The 22189-nt window shown below is 50.3% G+C and overlaps 1 protein-coding gene across 7 annotated transcripts in view; it reads left to right on the top strand.

Annotated features, from left to right (window-relative positions):
* Positions 1-11052, top strand: part of GAPVD1 (GTPase activating protein and VPS9 domains 1) — a 30176-nt gene extending 19124 nt beyond the window's left edge. For 4 of the 7 annotated variants that reach the window (XM_009569547.2, XM_009569546.2, XM_054084294.1 and 1 more), the window contains 10 exons: positions 105-185; positions 786-908; positions 1382-1511; positions 1922-2031; positions 2692-2851; positions 3329-3516; positions 4827-5040; positions 5627-5699; positions 6398-6595; positions 7273-11052. In XM_009569547.2, the coding sequence (XP_009567842.2) occupies positions 105-185; positions 786-908; positions 1382-1511; positions 1922-2031; positions 2692-2851; positions 3329-3516; positions 4827-5040; positions 5627-5699; positions 6398-6595; positions 7273-7413 (1418 nt within the window). In that variant the 3' untranslated portion in view covers positions 7414-11052. The remainder of the gene's footprint in view (positions 1-104; positions 186-785; positions 909-1381; positions 1512-1921; positions 2032-2691; positions 2852-3328; positions 3517-4826; positions 5041-5626; positions 5700-6397; positions 6596-7272) is intronic. The other 3 variants (XM_054084298.1, XM_054084297.1, XM_054084295.1) reach the window with 1 other exon arrangement.
* The last annotated feature ends 11137 nt before the right edge of the window (positions 11053-22189 follow it).

The following is a 22189-nucleotide window of genomic DNA, read 5'->3' as shown; positions in this document are numbered from 1 at the left end:
ACTGAAGTTCACCTGATGTCAAACTGCATTAGCCACTTTCCAAAAGTTTCTTCAATCTGGCATTGTCTCAGAACAGCCTTTGATAAGGTACCTTGCATTTGCAGCTCCAATTCCCTTTAGAAAGAAAGAAAAACAAGAAAAAGACAAAGATGACATGGTGCCTGACAGATACCCAACACTTCAAGGTATGTGAATAATACCACCACAGTGATCTCCTCTCTTGAAGTGCCCTCTAGAGCTCGAGTGCCTGCCGGGTATCTGTTTACAGAGCAGTGTACGCAATTGTTAATGTTCACAACTGGTTTTCTGAATGAGAAAGTGGATAAACACTCCTTGCCTTGAAGACTGGTTTTAAACTGTTAGTGTGTGTAGTGCTGGATTCTGCACTCAAGTCCTCACTCCCCATCCCCGTATTACAGAGCTGAGCTGTAAGGATGGCTGCAGCCACATTCCTCTAACAATTACTTAAGTGCTAAATTGAACATGATTTGAACTTGGGTGTTTAGTTTTCTGTTTGCCTAATCATTTCTAGACGTCTTCAAATATACATGAATCAGTTGTGTACACAGTGTAAATGTGCAAAGTATCTCACTTTATTTGTTCACTTTCATTCCGCTACTTTTATTTTTTCTGCTTTTGCTTCAGACTTGTGGCAACATGGAACACAAGCAGTTTGTTTGATGTGGCTAAAAATGGAGGCCAGATGTGTAGGTCTGAATTTTTGTATTTGCCTTCAGTTGGCACAAGCCAAGGTTAACTTCTGTTGGCTTTCATGGTCTTTTCAGATGATCCCAGCCCGAGGCTCAGTGCGCAGGCGCAAGCTGCAGAGGACATTCTGGACAAATACAGGAATGCAATTAAGCGAACCAGTCCTAGTGAAGGAGCTCTAGTAAACTATGATGGCGCAGGTGGGAACCTGGCTTTTATAATCCTCACCAACAAGCTTTCTTCTCCTTAATGATAAAAACTTCAGCATTCTAGACTGGTGTCAGTACAAACAGCTGAACAATGTGAACTCTAAGCCAGGGTGGTTTTGTCAGCCTGTGGGACAGTCCCTCCGAGACTGGCAATTAAATTGGTATCCCCTGCTCTTTCATGTTGAGGTGGTGGTTTGTTAATAGCACGTATCTTACCACTTTTTTCTTTTGTTTATTAATGGGTACTTATATCACCTTCCAAAACTGATGCAATTTTTTAGTGCCTTGTAGATGGTGTATTTTTAAATACTTTTCTCACTTATTCAGAGCAAGTTGTCTTATTTGCTGTCTCCATTTCCCACCCCCTGACCTTAGAATAACAAGACAACAGCAGAGAATGTTAGTCTGGCTTCTTCTTCTGACTCCTTTCTTCAAGTGCAATGTTGTCTCTTTTGTTTCCATAGAGGCTATTGGGGATGGTGAAAGTATGCACGACTCTCCACGTGATGAAGCTTTGCAAAATATGTCTGCAGATGATCTCCCAGACTCTGCAAGTCAAGTAGCACAGCCACAAAGTTCTGCTTTCTCCTATAGGTAAATACATTTTCAGATTCAATCTTACCCACAAAGTAGAATTAAAAGCTGGAGCTGTGTAATTGGTGTGCACAAAGATCTTAATACGGGTCAATGTAAATTTTTACCTGCTTTTAGTTTTAAGCATCTCAAACCTGTCCTATTTCAACTGATGAAGAGGCTCATGGACTGTCGTGACCTGAGAGGATAGAGCAGTTTGGTGTTTAGGAAAATTCCTTTGAACTGGTCTAGCTGCTACAGTAAAAGAACTGATATTCTAAAGTCTCAACAACATTAGTATATTACAATTATATTAAATAACTTTTAGGCAGTATTTAAAAAACCAAACCCGACTCCCCAAAGTACAGACTGCTTATTGAAGGAGCAGAACTTCCAGAAACTTTGTTAAGAAAGTATTTTTCCTCTTTAAGGGATGCAAAGAAGAAATTGAGATTGGCTCTTTGTTCAGCAGATTCTGTTGCCTTTCCGATGTTGACACATTCAACAAGGAATGGTCTGCCAGACCACACAGACCCGGAAGGTAAATGTTTTTTATGCATACAGGTATTTTACATGGTTTGTGTCTTTTCTTACTCCTAGTGGCACTTGTGCTGCACCATTTTTGGTGGCTTCTGTTTGGCACAGATACAGAAGACAAAGGCCATCTTTTGCTTCCCATGATGTTTTCTTTTGTACTCCAAAACCAAACCTGCCAACTATATCTTGTCTGATTTTTTGTAATGAAGTATCTGAGATACAGCACAGGGAGAGCCTGAAGCTGTAGTGTAGACTGCCAAAATACACGTGCTGTTAGGAATTGCGCTTTCATACAGCTAGAGTAACCTGAGTGATTTACTGAGCCTCTGTGTTGGTTTAGTACATGCCTCGGGTTTGAATCCCTCCACTCATTCCAGGTTTATTTGCAGGCAGGTGAAGTTGTTGCCTTCTCTGGGACCTTCTCTGGTCCTCTTCACATTGCAGAATGGTTCCAAATACTAAATAAGATAGATATATGAAAACTTATCCCTTGATATCTAGAAAATTCAAAATGACTATTAAATTATTCTTCAAATAACATTCATTGCCTCATGTACAGAAGCCTTGTTTTAAACTGTTACGTGTTTGCCAAATTCAAAACCAGTTTTATTTGCAATGTACTTACATTTCTTCTCGTTAATAATTTTCCTTTGTTCTTTACTAGATAATGAAATTGTGTGCTTCTTGAAAGTTCAGCTGGCTGAAGCCATTAACCTCCAAGACAAGAACCTGATGGCCCAGCTGCAGGAGACAATGCGATGTGTAAGCCGCTTTGATAACAGAACCTGTCGAAAGCTGCTGGCATCTATTGCAGAGGACTATAGGTAGTTTGTTTAGTATCTTATTATTAAGGGCTTTTAAGGCATGTATGTATTCACTAGCAAATTGGGAAGGTCCCTTTTGGTTTCAGTTGTACTTTACCAAATTGGGTGATTACATCTCTGCTTTGTCACAAAATGGGGAAATTGTCTCACTTATCTGCGAATGGCTTAGAAAAAGCTTCGATCCTGAGTCAATCCAGATAGTGATAAACTCAGGTTAAATCAGTTTGTGGCTGATGTTCAGCTCTAACACATGAAAAATGCTGTTTAGAGTTGGCATTTGTCCTGCATGCTGGAGTGCTGCAGAAGCAGTGGATTCAGTTGGAGAAATCTGTATGAGTTGGAACTTCCTAACTCAGATGCTCTCTTCGTTTTCAAACAACAGGTTGAAGATTCCTCTTGCACTACAGCTTAACAGTTTGTAAATCCATTGGTCTCTATCTTTATTATGAATCTAATGTACAGCACTCTTTATTTTAGGAAAAGAGCTCCATATATCGCTTATTTAACTCGATGTCGCCAAGGCCTGCAGACGACACAGGCGCACTTGGAAAGGCTGTTGCAAAGAGTTCTGCGAGATAAAGAAGTGGCCAACAGATACTTCACGACAGTATGTGTGAGGCTACTGTTAGAGAGCAAAGAAAAGAAAATAAGGGAGTTTATTCAAGGTAAGATTGATGCAGGCTCTGGAATGTTTATATTCCTTTACTCCATATTTAGACTCTGATTCTGGTTAATGTTTTAAAGCACCACAGCCAATCTGAGGAGCAGATTTCCTGAAACAGTTTTCCTTTCAGCTGCTGAACTAATGGCTCAAATAGAGCAGTTACTGTAACTTAACAGTATGTTGTGGCCTCTAAGCCATGGTTACTGTCTGCATTTGTCATGGGCTAAGAGAATGAAGTTAACCTGACCTCACTTGGCCTAAAAAGTTTTGCTAAGTCATATTATCTAGCACCTGCTCCATGGAATAAGCATGAATACTATTAATTATTTTAGATCTACTGCTAAATGATAAATTAAGTTGCAGCATTCAGTCCTCAGCATAGAATCTGTGGTTGCACCTTAGGAGATGTGGGAAACGGTACTAGTAGGAATCGAATGAATCAAAGATTCAAAAATGTCATAGCATAAGGGATAGTGGCACCAGGAGGAGATCTATCTCAGAACAAAGTCACTTTGGAGTCAGCTCTTGCTCCTGGAGCATAGAATGCTGCGTGTTAAATGTGCCTGAATAGGCTGGAGTAAATAAGAACTGATATATACTGGCGCTGAAGTTCTGTTCATACGGTTCAGTGGCCCAGGAAGGAGTTAAAGCCCTTTCATTGAACAGAAGGGAGACAGCTATTTCTGGATGATCTAAAAGAGAAATTGGCAGCTGTGACGTTTAGGCTGCTGGCAGACATGAGTGGCAGTTGTCTTCTGGTGCAGACTGCTATAAATACGAAGCTGATGAGTGGCCAGCGATATGGTCATGCTGCATTAATTTGGCTGCATCACTTGTTCTGTGTTTGGTAGATAAATGTGAGTGTTGCAACGATGCACATTTAATAAAGGCAGGGGTACGTGGATTTTCTTGATGCGTTCGCCTGTGCCCCTGGCCCCTTTCAGCATTGGACAACTTTGCATGTGCTGGTTCCTGCCAGTGACTGTTCCAGCGATGTTCTGGGTGTTAGCTCTGTGGGTGGCTGGAAAGAAGGCGCAAGAGCTGGTACTGCAGGAAGTGACTAACACATTATTGAGTTGAGTATTTTGACCATATGCTTTCCTAAATGTGTTCTGTATGCTTTTCCTTTAATTCCTCTACTTATTTAAAGGGTTCCTGCTTGAATTTCCCAAACTGGGGTATGGGCAAAATGGAGCCTCAGTGCTGCCTGGCAAGAAGTATGAAGTAGATTCTGGGCTTTTCTTTCCAGAAAAAAACCGATTTCCAGTTTTTTTAGTTAACTGAATGTTCTTTCTCTTTACTTTTTGTCAGACTTCCAGAAACTCACAGCAGCAGATGATAAAACAGCCCAAGTGGAGGATTTTCTGCAGTTCTTGTATGGGGCAATGGCTCAGGACACCATCTGGCAGAATGCCAGCGAAGAACAGCTCCAGGATGCACAGTTGGCTATAGAACGCAGTGTCATGAATCGGATTTTCAAACTGGCGTTTTACCCTAATCAGGATGGAGATATTTTGCGTGACCAGTAAGTCGGTGTAATTTGAAGTACCTGTTTTCTCTTTACGGTTGATAGAGGCGGAAGCTGTGCCATCTCCATGTGACAGACTGGACTAAGCCAGCCATGCTGTGCAAACTCTGGGTTCTGTCAGAATGGTTTGTAAAAGAACAAGGAAGTGCGTTAGCATCATTTGCAAAAGTTTGTGTTTTCAACAAACTGCTCAAACAGAATAAAATTGTAAATGTAAAGACTTGGGATATCAACTTTCAGATCTGCAAGTGTGTATGCTGAGCGAATGGCCAAGATCTGCTTCAGAACCCTGTCAGTTTTCTGCTGTAGTGCAGTATTTTCCATGCATTTGGGGTTTTCAGGTTTTGTGTTCTAGGATATCTGCTGTTCAAATGCTTTCCTGCCTGGGTGGTTGTACTTGATTGCCCGGCAAAATCCTCTGTGTCTCTGATTGACCTGGTGTCCGTTAGCTGTGGGACCATCAGGATCATATGGATTCCTGGAGATCTCTCCTGTAGTGTCAACCTTCAAACTAGTGGGAAACCCTGGGTTGGCTCACTGGCAGCTGCTTACTTTTCACCCTTGTTTTTGTGTTTGTTTTCAGGCTCCTTCACGAGCACATACAGAGGTTATCGAAAGTAGTGACTGCGAACCACAAAGCACTCCAGATACCTGAGGTAGCAGCTTCTCCTTTCCTGCACTTCCGTTTGTGTGTTGGGGTGCTCAGTTTTGATTCTATTTAGGATGGGGAGAGGGTTGTTTAGTTTTACGCTGAGAGGCTTTGCTTTTCTACCTGTAACAGCTGAAATAATCTGCAGGGAAAACATGCTGTTCCCATGCTTTGATATCTTCCACTAACTGATCCCTAGGTTCTTTAACGATTTGGCCACCTCTCCTGGTTTTGGTTGAACTAGCCCGAATTTAATGGAACCTTGAGGATCTGTGAATTTGCCCAGTGCTTTTGCATTTCTCATGGTTAATGGGATAACCAAAAGCTAAGAAGTCTGTTGGAGGCTGGACATTTGCAGCTTTCCAAGTTCTCAATTCAGCATTTGAGCTGTACGACTTAAAGGTGCTGGTATGGAAGATTGGGACATACAGCTCTGCCTGCATTCAAAAGAGTGTCCTGGGGAAGTCAGGAGAAGTACTGGCTAATTATCTTTGTCGCACACAAAGTGCTGGCTCCTTGTAGTTTTTATTAATAACACAGCAGGAAGCCACCTTCACTGTGGTAGTGTAACCACAATGACTTGGAGCTTCCCGTTTCTCTGAAGCCCTGCTCCTGTTTCCAGGTCTCTGGTACTTTGGCTCCTCTGTGGTGTATAATAGTAACCTGGACAAACAAGAACTGGCAGCATGATTTTTTTCTTCCTAGGTATATCTCAGGGAGGCACCGTGGCCATCTGCACAGTCTGAAATCCGCACAATAAGTGCTTATAAAACCCCCCGAGACAAAGTGCAGTGTATCCTGCGAATGTGCTCAACCATCATGAACTTGCTCAGTCTGGCAAATGAAGATTCGGTACCTGGGGCAGATGATTTTGTGCCTGTTTTGGTCTTTGTCCTCATAAAGGTGAGTTCTTTTACAAAGATCACAAATCCCAGCTAATATTTGTAATAAACAAGCACATTTTAGGATGGAAAGTAATCCTCTTGGGTAACTAGGAGCTTGCTAGACTCCAGACCGGATCTAATTCAGCAGGTTTAAATAGAAGCATGAGGAATGTGGTCACAGTTACGGTTTTTGAACGCAAGCAAATGTTGCACGTGGAACTAAGGAAATAGGGGTACAGGTGCTGTGTGGAGGTTTTCTTGAGTTGCATCCCCAGCATGTCATCTCTGCCTCCTTAAAGTCCTTTCAGGACCCATATCCACACAGATCTGACCCTTTTTGGCAAATCCATGTTTGGAGAGAGTCTGTCATACGTCAGATGCTAAAACGATGGGCTTTCCCATGTGTTCAAATCCTTGAGGACTCTGATAGATTCTGCCAGTGTTACCCTTCTTTCTCTTGAGCTGCTAGTCGTTTTTCCGTGTTGGAAAAATGCTCCTTTTGTTGAGTTGGATGCACTGTAAGCATGTGAAATGGGTGAGCAGTCACTACCCTACGGATATGTTACATAATCATGTATTATGGATGTGTGAGGATCCCTGTACAAATGGAATTGTGTTGCTGCTCTGTCTCTTGTAATGTTTTATGTTTAGCTTTGCAAACAAGCTGTGAGTATCTCTCTCTTCTTTAACCCTCAGGCAAACCCACCTTGCTTGCTATCCACCGTTCAGTACATTAGTAGTTTCTATGCCAACTGTTTATCTGGAGAAGAATCGTACTGGTGGATGCAGTTTACGGCAGCGGTTGAATTCATTAAAACTATTGACGATCGCAAGTAACTCAAACAGCACATGTGTGGGCAGACTGTTAGCAGAAGAAGAGTCTGTAAGAATGTACAACAGCTGCAAAAGCTGAAGAAGAGACTTTCCTTGTATAATACTGTACAGAATTGAGGCATTTTAAAACACACCTTTACTAATCAAATTAATTTAACAGGTTTTCCTCTTCTCTTTTGGTTGCATTTTTCTCCCCTATGGATACTGGCACTGCAAAGGGACCACAGTTTTCAGGTATTTTGGAATTTCAAAACATGCAGAAAATTCTTCATGCTTTTTTGCACCACCCTTCTTCCTGAATTCTTACTCACGTGAATAATTAACTTCATTTAATTTCTAATAGAAAACTGAAACAAGAATCAGGGCAACCACTTAGTGTACTTTCTAGCTTAAGAACACCTTTTATTAATAAAACACCAGCCACACCGAAAGTTTGTAGTAGCTGACATTAGTTATTGATTGTATTTCACCTAAATTTAAAATCTGAGAGGACAGTGTAAATATTATATACCTATATTTAATGCATTGCAATTATCTTTGGACTCGTTATCCTTTGAATAAACAAGCAAAAGCCTCTCTGACCTCTAACAGGTTGTGACATACTGTGTTTTGGTAATGAAAGGACTTCCTCGAAAGGCTAAGATTAAAAAAGGGCAAACTGAACTATTTATTAAAATGTAATTAAGATTACTGAAATTTCTAAAACTGGAATTTATACTAGACAGGGCTTATTAGATAGCTGAACACTTTTTGGCTAGGGCATTAGGGTGTTCTAGAGGTTGGGATATATAGAGGAGAGGGACTGTAAGTTACAGTAGATAAATAATATAAAAAGGAGAAATAAAATAGCTTACTGTAAAATTTTTTCTGAGATATTGTGTATACTGTACAAACCCCAAAGAGAGATCCCTAACAGAACCTGGGCTGTAATATATATTTTGATTAGTGACATTAAATACATATGCCAGGGGTTTCAGTGAATGTTTTTACTAAATGTTCTCCGTGTTGTCTGCTATGCAGCAGTGCGAGTTTTACTGTTCATACGGAATGTTTTAAATATGACACTGTTCTTTATGAAACATATCATGACATCAGTTCAGGGTGTTTTGTAGATGTCTTGCCCCACCTTTCCCTTAAACTGACAGTTTTTATGCACACCACCGCATGGGTTTTCACGACTGAAACAGTCTGAGTGTCAGCCAGTGGTTGCTAGCTGTGTGTAAGTCCTTACTGTTCTTTTTTAGCAAGAATTACAGTGAAAAAGGACAGCGAGCAGTTAAGTTTTTCATGTCAGTATTATTTTTGCTCTTCTCAGAGTGTTCGTTGCATTTCTGACTGAGGGATGTGTTAAGACTCGGTGTCTGAGAGTGGTAAAGCAAACAAAATCTTTCTTGCATTCTTTTCGAAGTATGATTGATTTCTCTGTGTGTGCATTTTGATGATTAAAACCTGGAAGCAACTAGTACTTGGGATAAATCATTTGGTTAACTGAAATTAGAGCAATTTGTGTAAAATGCCAAGTGCTTGATTTGGCTGTGCTACTTGTCAAGGCATGATGAAAGAAACTTAACTCTCTAGGACTCTAGTAACGCAGTGTAGCATTCTTGCCAAACTAATCACAGGTGAAGGGGTGGGATGGTAACTTTTTTATTTATAGTCTTTCTCCTCGGTTAAGAGACTTGATTGTGTGGAGGAGCAATACTCTGTAGAAACAGAATCCTTCCAACCTGCCTTACTGAGGTGACTCAGTCCGTAGCACTGCAATATTCTGGTTATTTAGCCTTGATGGGTTTTTGGTGCTGAACACGTAACTTAGTATTGCAAGCACAGCCCTGACCAATAACACTCAGCAGTGAAGCACAAATACGCCCTTGAAGATATGGCCAGATCATATCTAAAAGCAATAGAAATATATTGATATTGAAGTGTCCTGTAATATTTAATTATTACTTGAATATCTGAGATGTTAAGACCAATATATGAAATTTCTTGTAGTCCTGCAGCTTGGGTTTTAGTCGAGGAGAGTTTGTACAATCCTTGAAGAAGGCACAGAGATACTGGAGTTGATGATCGCCCTGCGCGTTGCTGCTCTTTGCAAACCTGGCAAGCAGGATTTGAGCAGCACCATTGTGTCTTTCTGATTTGCTCTCTGTTATGGAAGGGGCAAGAACCATTTCCTTCACAATTTTTATTGCTTTGTTTTTCTGTTTAGAAAAATACTTAAAAGAACTGGAGCCTATTATTATTTATTATTATAGTTATTTTAAACCCAGTGAGTGCTTCACAGAGCCCCAGATGAATTGGGAGTCTTCATAGCAAGATGGTCCTTTGCTTCTTTTTTTCAGTCTACTCTGTGGTCTTGATAGGTGTAGTTAGAGAATTAGGCTTTCCAAAGAGTTAAAAACCTTCCTGTAATGTCCTTGTACTGTTTTCCCCTGTGTCCTGTAACACTTTGTTTTCAAACGCTAGGTTACATCCACGTTTAGGAAGTGAAGTTGTTAGGGTTTAGTGTGCAATAGTGAAGTTGAGAAGACCCTGCATAAGGACCAAAAGTAACAGAACTGTTGCCAAAAGGCACCAGCCAACCATGTATCTATTGCGGGAAACTTGGTGCTTTCTGTTGTTAAATTACTGCAACCACTGAAGGATGAATGGAACCCTTTGGGGGAAGGGGAGGAGGGAGCGGGCATTAGGAGCAGATTGCAGTCATGGGCTTGAGGCTCACTCGTTGCCCTTGGCGCTGGGTGTTGGTGCCTCTGGAGGAGCTGCCAACCTAAATGATGGCATGGCTGTGCTTGTTAGTGTCACAGGGGTGGGGTTTTCCTTCTGTGGGCTAAGGAGCGAAAGGAAAGGGCTGGTTTTTCATCCCTAGGAAATCCCATTTTTGCTCCTAACCGTAAATGAGATTTCTCTTTACAGCTTTTTTTAAATCCTCTTTGAGGAGAATGGGAATGTGTATCACCTGTTAGTGTTTGAATTTCAGAGATTTTGTTTTGAAGACCTTATACTACCAAATGCTGAATGTAACTGCCATAAATTTCAGGAAAAAAAGCCACAAACATGATCCTGTTTCCTGTAGGTGAGTTTCTGGTGAGCGCAGTGTTGGTTTGTATCACTTGAAAACATTCATGTTCTGTTGAGCCAAATTCTGGCAGAAGTTCGAGAACTCGCTGCCGCGGTGTGTGGATGAAGGGGCCGGAGCCGGAGCCGCCGGAGGAGGCAGGCCTGTTCGGCAGCAGAGCTTCAGGCGAGTGAGCTTGTGTGTTTGGCACGAGTGGAACTTCTGTGACCGTGCTGCGGTGCAGCTGTCGGCTGGCAGCGTGGCGGGAGAGCTGGAGCAGCAGGAGAGCGGTGGATGAGGAGGGGAAGAATCCTCTTGGCTGGGTAACAGCTGGTGACTTGGTTGAGCCTGTACTGCTTGAGAATTAATCTCTGCTGAGTTAGTAGTGTGTGTTCTGTACCTTTTACTTGTGTTTTACCTCTATTTAAAAGCTTTGTACTGCCTCTCCTCTTTGAAACTGGTAAAGCCTTTATAAATCTAAATTAATGAGCTTGCACAATCTTGTATACAGGAAACCCATCTTGTCTCTAATGTGATTATTAATGTATTATTCTGTAAAAACTGATTAAAAGGAGAGCAGTTTAACTGCCTGAGTTTCATGTTTCTGCCTTGTTCCCATACGACCAGCGGTTGTGCTGGAGATGGCGTTGTAGGTGTGAACACCTCACTGCAACCTGCGCGTGGCTTCTGCATCCACTGTGCTGTGTCCTCGAGCCTTTCGCGCATGGGCTCACGGGGAGTGGGCAGAGGCAGAAAAGGAACGTGATGCAGTTAATGGGAGAGGATGCACCGTGGAGCTGGCTGCTTAACACAGCTTTCCAGGTATTTATTTAATCACACATTTTGCCTGTCCTGGTGGCTCGAGGTGAGAAATGTGTCTCCGCTGCCACAACACTGTCGCAGCCACAGACCCTGTCCGGTCCTTCGCTGTGTGCTGATTGGTGCCCTGATTGGGTGCTCGGGCCTGAAAGGACCGTGCTTCAGCCATCTTAGTTCTTAAGAAGCCTTCGCATCAGCTCCACAGTCGTAGGATCTCAGCATCCGCCGCTCTGCACAGCGCAACAGGGCAGGTGGGCGAAGAGGCAGGACTAGGGCGGATGCGCAGTGGTGCGGTGCTGCCGTGAGCTCAGTCCCCGCAGTGTTATTGACCTTGATTCTCTCTCATTTGCATCCAGCATTTTTCATCCTCTGGAATATGGTGTTTGGGGACCTTTCCATCATTAAGTGGATTTACAGCAATTTCCTTATGTGTTTTCTCCAAGGGATTCTGTTATGAGAGGCACATTAAATCTCCATTAATACCTCATTATCCGACTGATAAGATTACCATGATAATGAGGCAGAAATTCTAATTGTTTCACTTCTTATTGTGCCTTTCATTAAATCACATACCTGGAAGTTGCTGAGGGGAGCTCCAGCCTGCAGCCCTCTGGAGGTGAACCCATTCCTGTGCGCCCTCGTCCTCTTCCTGGGTGCTGGAGGGATGCTGGTGTGTGCTGCACCTCCTGCCACGGCTTCTCCTTCATGGCCATGCCACCAGGAGGGCTTTTAGGAGCCCTCGGGCCTGCGGCAACCTGTGCTGGGGGAGCAGCATGTTTCTGAGGAGAGCACGTTCCACGCAGCCTCATGCCATGGTTTTGCACAGCCTCTTGCTTGGGTTAAGCACAGGGGTGTGCAGCCTCCTTCGAGCTGTTGCAGCCCATCAGGTCAATGATCCATGAACTAAAAAGTCTCTAAGCAGGAGCAATTATTGTCTATCATGTGTCAAAGGCGCCCGTATTGACCCCGATAGATGGAGCCATTATGGCCTGTTGAGTCAACGATGCATGAACGGGGAGTCCCTGGGAGCAGAGGTCTCCACAGCCGTGTCAGCGCCATCGTCTCCCTCCTGTCCGACACTGGGATGAGGGGTGTGTGGGGGTCCTGGGGCAGGGGTGGGTGCTGGAAGCTGCCGTGTCCCGCCTTCATCGCCCGGCAGGCTCCGGGCAGGGGTGGGAGCAGCTCCGAGGTTCACCAGGGAATGGTCGCCATGGCTCCTGCTCCCTGGGCCTCGCGCAGGTGGATCCAGCCACAGCCCGGACTGTGGCTCTGGGAGCAGAGGTGCCTCTGTGGGGCCGTGTTGGCGGCACGCTGCCGGTGGGAGCCCCAGCCTTGTCCTGGCCATCGGCCCGCAGCTGGTCTCGCTCGGGGAAGCTGCAGGGGTTCCGCTTGGCGCCAGATCCAGATCTGCCAGCGCCTTACAGAGAGGGGTCCGAGCCCTCCCTGCAACACGCGCTGCTCCGGAGGCTCGGCTCATAGCTGGATAGCGGAGCCCGTGGTGGCTGCACCTTCTCCCTGTGGGCAGGGGATCCCGAGAACGAGGACCGCTCTCCCACAGCAGTGGGTGCGGGGTCAGAGTGCCGGCAGCGCTGCGCCGCCCCAGCTCAGATGGAGATGGGGCCAGCACCCGTCCCCCTGCCGGGGCTCCTTGTGTCCAGATCTGCAGCAGGAAATAACATTACCCTGCACGAGTGGACTTCGTTAGGCTTCTCCCACGCTAATGAGGTAAGGTCTCCATAGTAACTGGCACATTTGGAGGGCAGGAGGCGCAGGGGAACCAGAGACAAAGCCAGTGTGGGAACGGCAGGCAGACCCCACAGCACAGCCTGCAGTGCATCCCTCCAGCGCCCCAAAGCCCGCGGTGCATCCCTCCAGCACCTGCTGCTGCTCAGCTGGGAGCGCAGGCGATGCCTCCTCAGCCCCTGCTGCGGTGCTGCTCTCAGCGGCTCCGCAGGAAGGCAGGTACAGGCCCCTCAGCAGTGACCTCTGACCGTGTGGCTGTAGGGACAGCGCCGCTGTGGGAAAAGGTGGCTTTTGGCACCATCCTGCAGAGCTGGAGCGTGGCCGTGGTTGGGCAGCGCGGCACACCTGGGCCGGGCAGGTGCGGTGTGGGCAGCGGGGCGTCTGCCCTGCCCGGCACTGGCAGCCCCGCCAGCAGCACCGCCACTTAACCACATCGCCAGCAGAGTTGTTGGGCTGGGGTTAATCAACATTCATTCATGTTTCCAAGTGTAAATTGAGCATTTGTTTAATTATGTGTAAGTAGCAATACATTCTGGCCATTATCTAAATCACTATTTTATTTCCTGGATGTGGTTTCATAATGCTGGGTTTGCGCTCCAGCCTCTGCATCATTAACAGAGAAGAGTTAATGAATATAAAAGCGTAAAGGCTAATTACACTTTAATTTACAATCATGGTCTCATTTTGGGACCACATGAAATCTGTTTTGAAAACAATTAAAAAAAAAAAAAGCCCGGCAAAGGTCTGGTGAGTAGAAGGGTTTGGCACAAAGTGAGTGGCCGGTGGCCGCCAGGCTGGTTGCCACGCGGCAGCTTGGCGCTGGCAGACCAGGGCTGCCCACGGCTCCCACGAGGCCGGCAGGTCCCTCGCTGTCCCTGCCGCACGGCCGGTGTCCAGGCTGGCAGCAGGATCCCTCCGGGGCTGGCGATGCTGCTGAGGGATGTAAACTGGAGCCCGAGCGGAAAGCATGGTTCACCTGAAGGAGACATAGATTTATTGGGCTGCAGATGTTGAAAGCAAAATTCAGCAAGAGTGCTGACTCAAGCACTTTGTGCTATTTACAGTTACTGGGGTCTAACGGGCTGCTTTCCAGCCGGCGGGAGCAGGTGCTGGTGCCTGGTCCTTATGGGGGGACGGTACCTGCAATCCAAGCTCATAGCAGGAGAGGGGATGGTGAGCGACTCAAGATTCCATTTCTGCTGTGCTGTCTGCAGGAGGATCACTGAGTAGCAGGGATTTCCCAACCTCAGGCACCGTGTTCGGGATTGTGGCAGCTCCCTGGAGGCTGCAGCAGGGCAGAGCCCCCCGGACTCGTCCCTGTGTGCCAGCTGTGGTGTCCCCATGGCAGGGACTGCAGCTGAGTCCCCAGAGGCTCTGGCGACTCGTCCTCATCTCAGGCACAGCTTCCGCAGGTTCTCAGCGTCCACAGGGGATTATGAAAGAGGGGACACTGAGATGAGATCTTAGGCAGAAATGTTTTGCTGTGAGGGTGGGGAGGCCCTGGCCCAGGTTGCCCAGAGCAGTGGTGGCTGCCCCATCCCTGGAGGGGTTCCAGGCCGGGTTGGATGGGGCTTGGAGCCCCTGATCCAGTGGGAGGTGTCCCTGTCCATGGCACGGGGTGAGACTGACTGGGCTTTTTGGTCCTCTCCAAAACAAACCAATCCATGATTCTGTGCTGAGCTCGCTGGGGTGGAGGAGATGTTGGCTGTGCTGTCCTCTACACGGTGGCTTCCAGTGTGTGCCGGTCCAGAGCAACACACAGCGCTCGCTGGGGTGCTCGGCTCTCCTGCCCACGCCACAGCTGCTGCTGCTGCTTTAGCCTGAACGGCACCGCTGCCAGCGCGTCCAGCGCAGCCAGTGCTGCCACCCTCTGCACCCGCCGCCCAGCCCTCCCCGGTGGGTGTGCGCAGGGTCCCCTGTGGCACTGCCTGCGCTGGCGCTGATCCCGGCGTGCAGGCGGCGGGGACGAAGGTCAGCACTGCCCTGGCTGTCACAGCTGTGGCTGGGGACAGGGTGTGGGATCGCTGCCGGCTCCAGCTGCGGGTCAGGGGGATTTGGGTGCTGAGGTGCCGGGTGGGCAGTGCCGGTGTGGTGGGAGAGCAGGGCTGGAGCTCATGGCTCCAGTACTGGTGTGCATGTGTGTGCGACGCGTGTGAGCCCGTGTTTTGCAATAGGCAAATATCTGTTTGTATTTCCTTTATTGTTCTGATTCCCTCAGAAATGAAATGAAAGCCTCTTGCTGATTGCAGGAGGGAGCGGTGGCCTCAGAGCGAGAGGCTCATTCTCTCCGCTGGTCTGGCTGCCTGCAGCCAGCAGAGGAAATAAATCTCCCTGAGAAAACCACTTTGCTCACACAATTCCAATCCAGCAGGGCATAGTGGCATCACTCACTTCTTGTTTTATTTAGCTGATAATCTTTTATTGGGCCAGTCGAGCCCTGTGGAAGCTCAGTGCCTTTCCCACAGGTGCTCACAGCCAGCAGCTCGCCAGGAGGGCGCGACGCCCAGCGGTGAATCCTCTGCAGAGGACCTGGCTCTGGCAGCGCTGTGGCCATGCTGGACTTGTCGCCCAGGCGACGGTCCCCTGAGCTGTGGCCCTGCAGGACCACTGACGGCCCAGCAGTTTTGCCCCCCTGTGCACAGCTGAGGACAGGACATGTCCCTCTACTCACCGGGTGGCTCTGATGGTGGCTCAGACCACTCACAGCAGGATTTAGAGGATGTGGTGATCCCAGGAGCTCTGCGACGGAGCCCAGGACTTTGCTAGTGTGCGCTGCCAAAGGCGCGCGATCGCCCTCGCTGGGGACGTGGTGCCGGAGCTCTGCCAGCTCCTTGGGTCCATGTGGGATCCAGGTGCCCAGCACCATGCGCGTGTCCCAGCTCTGCTGCGGGCACCTGGGGGCACTTCATTTCCCATCCCTTCTCCCATGCTAATGCACTTGCTGTGCCACAGGCGAAAACGTGCGCGTCCCTCCGACAGGTTTGTCATCCAGCGTGTCACGGAGTGGCCAGGCCGTGTCACTAATGAACACATCCAGCAGGCTGAGTGCCTGCGGTCGCTAATTGAAAGCATTCACAACTGGGAACTAATGTGGGTAAGGCACCTCCCTGCGCTCATCAAGATTCGCCTTTCAAACATCGATGTCTACCCGTCTGGGGAGCAGCCGGTGGCCCCAGGGCTCCCCAGACATGCCCCTGGCCCAGAGCTGCATCCCGAGCGGTTTAGGGTGACTGCATCCTCGCAGCATCTCCCGCAGCGGCAGCCCAGGCCGTGTCGGTGTGGCACACATCCACGAGGTACCTCACCACCACGTGCTGTCCCCTCAATCCTTCCGAGAGCTCAGCTACATTGCTTGCAGGATCAGGTGATGTGCGGGGCCCTGGGTGACATCCGGCCGTGCTGTGCCCGCCACAGTCACGCGTGCCGACTGGCTGCATGTGTGCCAAGGTGCTGCGACCCTCCTGCCCGCAGCTCCAGCAGAGGTGGCTGCTGCTCTTCCCAGTGCAGGGCTGATGTGAAGGGGAGCTGCGCATTAGCTGCAGCTTTTCCTTCTCATCTCTCACCCGAAGCAGCGCGATGCCTGACCAGCAGCTGGGACAGCCCAGGGCTGCCAGAGGCTTGGGCTCTTTTGGGATGTGATCCGCTCGTGAGGGCTCACAGCTCGTGTGTGAACCTTTGCAGCGGCACCAGTGATCTCTCTTGGAGGGTGAGTGGGGGCCAGGGGCTGCCGGGTGGGCGGCTGAGCACCAAACCCCTATCACTGCAGTTGTATCCCCTCAGGACCCACTGCCCGCTGAGCTGTAAGCAGCCGAGGTTCGGCAGGGGCTGAACCACACACACGTGGAGCACCGCGTGGCAGCCGTGGGTTGGGTGCCCATTGCCGCCACCCCAGCGCTTGGGGCACAACAATGGTCCTGACTGGGCTCAGCCAGAACTGCTCCAGTCCTTTAAGTTTTCATCATGTCCCCAGCACCAAACTTTCGCTGGTTCTTCCCCGGGCTCCACTCTGTGCTGTCCACCTGCCCTGCATTAGTAATTCCTGCAACAGCTGCTGCAGAGCTGGGCTGCATCCTGGCAAACCCTCCCCATGCAGAGGCCTCAGGGGCTCCCCAGCTCCCTCCTGCACCCCACTTTGGCCACACCTGTGAGACTTGTGTGCTGCTTGGGGGCCAAGAGCACGGTGACCCCCAAGCATTCGCCCGTCCCCTGTGGTGCAGGGCCACCCCCGGCTCCCTGCGGCAGCGAGCTCGGGATGCTGTTGGCGCCAGGCATCATCTCAGCCCCTCCTTGCCAGCATTCCCACCTCTCCACTAATCCTTGTCATCTTGAATCTTATCAGCACTGATTTCATATTTACTTCCAGATTGTGGATGAAAATGTTGAACATCATCACTCGATGATGATTCCCCATTGACAACTGCTTCTTGAGACCTGTCAGTCAGCCAAGTTTTAATCCTTTTAATGTGTGCTCTATTGATATTATATGGAGCTAATTTTTTAATCAAAACGTCATGTACTATTAAATCAGATGCCTAACAGAAGCCTGAGTACACCACAGCTTACTTTTATTAGTTAAACTTTTAAATTAAAAAAATGAAACCAAATTTTTTGACAAGCTGTGCTTTCTGTAAAACCGTGTTACCCAACACCGACTGCAGCCCCGCTCGCTATCGACTGCGGCTGTTTCTGCTCCTTCGCTGCTGCTGTGGGACAGACGCTGCCCCCCCAGGGTGAGCTGAGCCCGTCGGGCGCTGACGCGGGACTGGGTGCTCTGGGGAATGGCCAGGGTGCCGCGGCGGCCACGGGGCCGAGCTGCAGCGTTGGCAGAGGAGCCGAGGCCACTTCACAGTTAAAGTCTTGGTGGGGAAATGGGAATTTTTCCTCCTGTGCTGGATGCAGCCTCTGACCTGAAAACCACCGCCCCAGCTTCCCCGGATGAGGAGCAAGAGCAGGCGTGCAAATGTGATATGACAGCCCAAGCCGCACCAATATGGTTACCAGCTGTCTGGCCGCCACTGGGCCATACTGGTTGGGAAGGCAATGCCCCCGCCACAGATGCATTTCGGGGGGAGGAGGGAGGGCTCGCGCAGGGCCGGATGCAGGCACATACGTGCAGGCAGGCACACGCTGCCCAACACCGTGCGGCTGGGACAGCCACCACCGAACCCGGGCTGGTGCTGGGGTGCAGCCAGCCCAACGCCGGGGCTGCCCCGTGGCACTGCAGCCGGGCTGGGGGCGCCCTGCCCAGAGCCAGGTGACCCCGGCAAGCCCCCTGCCCAGGGACCCCCTCCGCTGTCGCCCACGCCGTGTCCTGCACGGGTCCGTCCTGCGCGCGGCGGCTTCACCAGCGCTCTGCTTCCGGAGCAAACAACTCTTTGTAAATCTAAATTAATAAGGTTGCACGGCTATAGACACCGGAACACGTGCTGTATCTTGTCTTTGTCGATCAATGCATTATATCATCCCATAAAACCGATTAAAAAGCAGAGCAGTTCATCTCACTGGGTTCCACGTCTTAACATTATAAATTTCATATTATGGTTAATGATTGTCAGTGCAGACAGAGTACACGCAAGCTGATCAGTATTGTAGTTTAGAATTAATTATTGGAGCATCGCTGCAGAGGACACCATGGAGGGGGTGGCTGCTGATTAGCAATTTATTATCTCTAAAATGCCACAGAGCAATGGGGAAGGGGAGTTTGTGTGTCTGGCACTGCCCATGCCTGAGCGCTGCTGCTGGCAGAGGGGTCCCGGCTGGGGCACGGAGCACCAGCGGGACCTGTCACCAGCACTGGCTCCACAGACGCGTCCCCAGCACAGGGACAGGCAGGGTCAGCCGGGTGCCCGCCGATGGCCCGTGGAGCATCAATGCCCATGGAGCGCTTGAGCAGAGGGCTGGGGCCGCAGGCATCACACGGGCACAGGGGAGCATCTCTTGGCGAGGCAGCAGCACCGCATCAGTAAGGAGATGGGAACCATCACATCCCCGTGGCAGGGAGCATCCTATCTGCCCTTCTGCCAAACCTCGCCCGTGCTGTACGCTGCTGCCCATCCTGCCCGCTCCTGTCCCCACGGTGACTGCAGCCACCGGGCTGGGCGAGCTGGGCAGGATGGTACACCAGCAGTTAGTACAGAGTGGGGATATGTGTTCAGAGAGCATAAGCAAGTAAAAATACTAATAACCAGCACTTTGCCTCAGCCCTGATGGTGAAAGCGGGTGCAGAGACCCAGCCAGGTGGGCCATGCCATGATCATGATGCCAGCAGCTGCCTGTGCCAGCTCCACTCCCCAAGCCCCGGGGGCTCCTTCTCCCCCTATTCCAGCTCCATCCCTCCCGCTCCAGGCCCTTCGGGCACCCCGTTGTCCGCAGGGATGCTGCAATGAACAGATGTCTCTGCCCTGGCTCTGGACACAGGGATGTCGGTCCCTCAGGCTAGACGGTGACCTGGTTGCTGATGCCAGCTGCTTGGAGAGCCCATGGCTGGGTGATGCTGTGCCGCAAGACCCCTGCCTGGCAGCCGTGCCCGCAGCCACCGAGGGGCTGAGACTGCGGGCAGCGCTGCAGTGGATACTCTTCCACCCAGACCTGACCACCATTCCTGCTCCTCCCATGCCCGGCACTTTTACCACCCGGAGCAGAGTGAAGGCAGAAAATTCTTCATGAAAATAAAACACCCCAAGCCCAAAGTCCCATTAAAAAAACCCAACAAACATTGGCAAGTAATTGGATTAGGGCTTTATCAGATCCTCTCACTCGAGTCGATCAGTCTGTTCCTCCACGGGGGTGCCATCCTATTGCAGGGATTTAACTTTTATTGACTAATAATGATGCTTTACAAAGAGAGAAGCAGGGCCCTGCGCCAAGGGGAAGTGTCACAGCCTCGGGAAGCCACTGGAACGTAGTCACATCGTTATGTTTCTTTTCCATGGCAGGGTTTAGCGCAGAGTTGATCCCTCCTAGCAACAAAGTGATGAGAGGCACCAAAGCGGGAGGCAAATGGCCCCATTCCCCAAGAAGATGACTTTTTATTTTCCAAATGGCCCAGCAGGCACGTGGGGATGGGGAAGAGAGATGCCTTTGAGAAGGGGCATCATCTGCAAATGGACCTGCAGAGCCTTTTTATACCTAATTCACCAGAAATCATGAAGTTGGTACTAGTGAGAGTGATTATCATTAACCCCTGTCATGCCATGAGTGTACAGGACCCTCCCTGGTGGTGTGGGCACGGTGAGGGGTGAAGGCAGAATGGATCCACATGGTCCCCACGCACCTGCTGGCCACACAGGCTGGGCCAGGCATGGTCCCCGTGCCCCTGGCCCCCCGCTGCCACCCCACCAGGCTCCCCTCCAACCCCCCGGGGAGGGTGCTTTTCTACAACACATGCAGACTCATCTCTTAAAATAGTCGAGCTATTGTGAATGTTGAAACGTGACTCTGCGTGGAAAGGACATGAAATTCTCAACTGGCATTCACAGGGAAACACGACATCACTGGGCTGAGCTCAGAGGAACCGGGGGCTTGTGCTTGATAATATAGACAAGTTTTATCACTTGATAAAGAATTAGCACTGAAATATTTCTTGTCTGTCCCAGCACCATCCGGGCTGGGCTGGTGGCGGCTGAACCTTCCACCGGGCAGAGAACGGTAGTGTAGCACAGCCAGCGCCGGGGCCAGCACAGGGACCAGGAGACTTCTTTCTCCAGAAGTAAGAACGGAGTGCGCTGACCCATTTCTCTGGGACAAAACGCCATCACGAGCCAAACTCATTAACAGGCAATAAAAGTTCAGTCCCAGCAGCGGGATGGCACCCCCGTGGAGGAACAGACTGATCCACTGTGAGCGAGAGGATCCGATAAAGCCCCGGTGCAATTACTTGCCAATGTTTGTTCTTTTTTAATGGGACTTTGGGGTGTTCTTTTAATTCCTCTGAAGAATTTCTGCCTCTCCTCTGCTTTGGTTGATAAAGTGGTGCCGTCCTCAGGTGACCCCCAGGGTCTCAGCGGCCCGGACCCACCGCTCTGTGTCCCCCTCCCTTCCCCAGGCCAACCAGGAGCCGGGGGACAGCGAGGGCACATCAGGGGGTGGCGGAGGTGGCTGTGGTTGAGGGGACCCAGGGCCCCGGGCACGGCAGTCCGCACCCACCGGCACTGCGATTTCTGCCGGGGTGTCCCAGCAGAGCGGGGGGCTCGCCGTGGCCCCCGAGTTGCCAGGGTGTCGCAGCAGAGCGGCATCAGGATGAGCCACAGGATGAGCCACAGGATGAGCTGCCCCGGGTGGTGCCCAGCCAGGGGACAGGGACAGGGACAGGGGCGGTGGGCGCGCAGCCTGTGCGGCGCCGGACGGCTGCCGGTGCGGCCTCAAGATGGCACGCTAAGAGTGGGAACCGCAGCGCAGAACAAAGGCGCCTCAGCCCTCGCCTGGTCCTGGGCTCCCTCCCACAGCCCCATCCTGCGCCTTGTCCCGCAGCCCCTCATGAGGGCCCGGGGACGGGGGGCTCTCTGCCCACACCGCACGCGCCGCTCCCACACGGACAGGTTGACCGCAGGCTGCCCGCGCCCCGCAGCTCGTCCCCAGCGCTGGGCCGGGGCTCCCTCCTGGCCACAGCACCCCCTGCCCGCGCCTCTCCCGCCGCAGGGGACGCAGAGCCCCTTCCCGCCCGGCGCAGGCACCCACCGCTGCGGCGCAGCAGGAAGGTGCAGCAGCACCAAACGGCGTGAACATCGAGAGGGCACCGGGTCAGAAAGGAGCCAGGGGAAGAGCAGGACCCCACACTTCCCTTCTCAGGCTGCAGCGATCCTGGCTACAACCTGACACGTGCATGCAGTGCGGTCAGTTATCCTCCATATGACAGAGGAGTTATCCCCGTGCACACATCCTTGTTCAGCCACTCTCTGAGAGGCCCCACAAGCCGGGAACAGGCTCCCCGGCAGAGCAGCGGCCTCTTGGCCGCAGGGCTACCAAGTCTTGCCCTGCACCAGAGGCAGCTGGAAAGGATGCCCTGGCTGAGCCACGTCGCTGCCCACAGCGCTCTCCTCTCCTCCTCACCCAGGAGATGAGCTGCTCTTCTCCTCCATGATGCCACTGGCAAAATCACAGCACCAAATAGAAGAAACAGAGCCTTGAGGGCAGTGGGATGGGGTCCGGCGGCTCCTG

Source organism: Cuculus canorus, chromosome 19 (genome assembly GCF_017976375.1).
Source record: "Cuculus canorus isolate bCucCan1 chromosome 19, bCucCan1.pri, whole genome shotgun sequence".
Lineage (NCBI taxonomy): Eukaryota > Metazoa > Chordata > Aves > Cuculiformes > Cuculidae > Cuculus > Cuculus canorus.
Note: the sequence above shows the minus strand (reverse complement) of the source record. Positions and strands in the feature narration are given on the sequence as shown.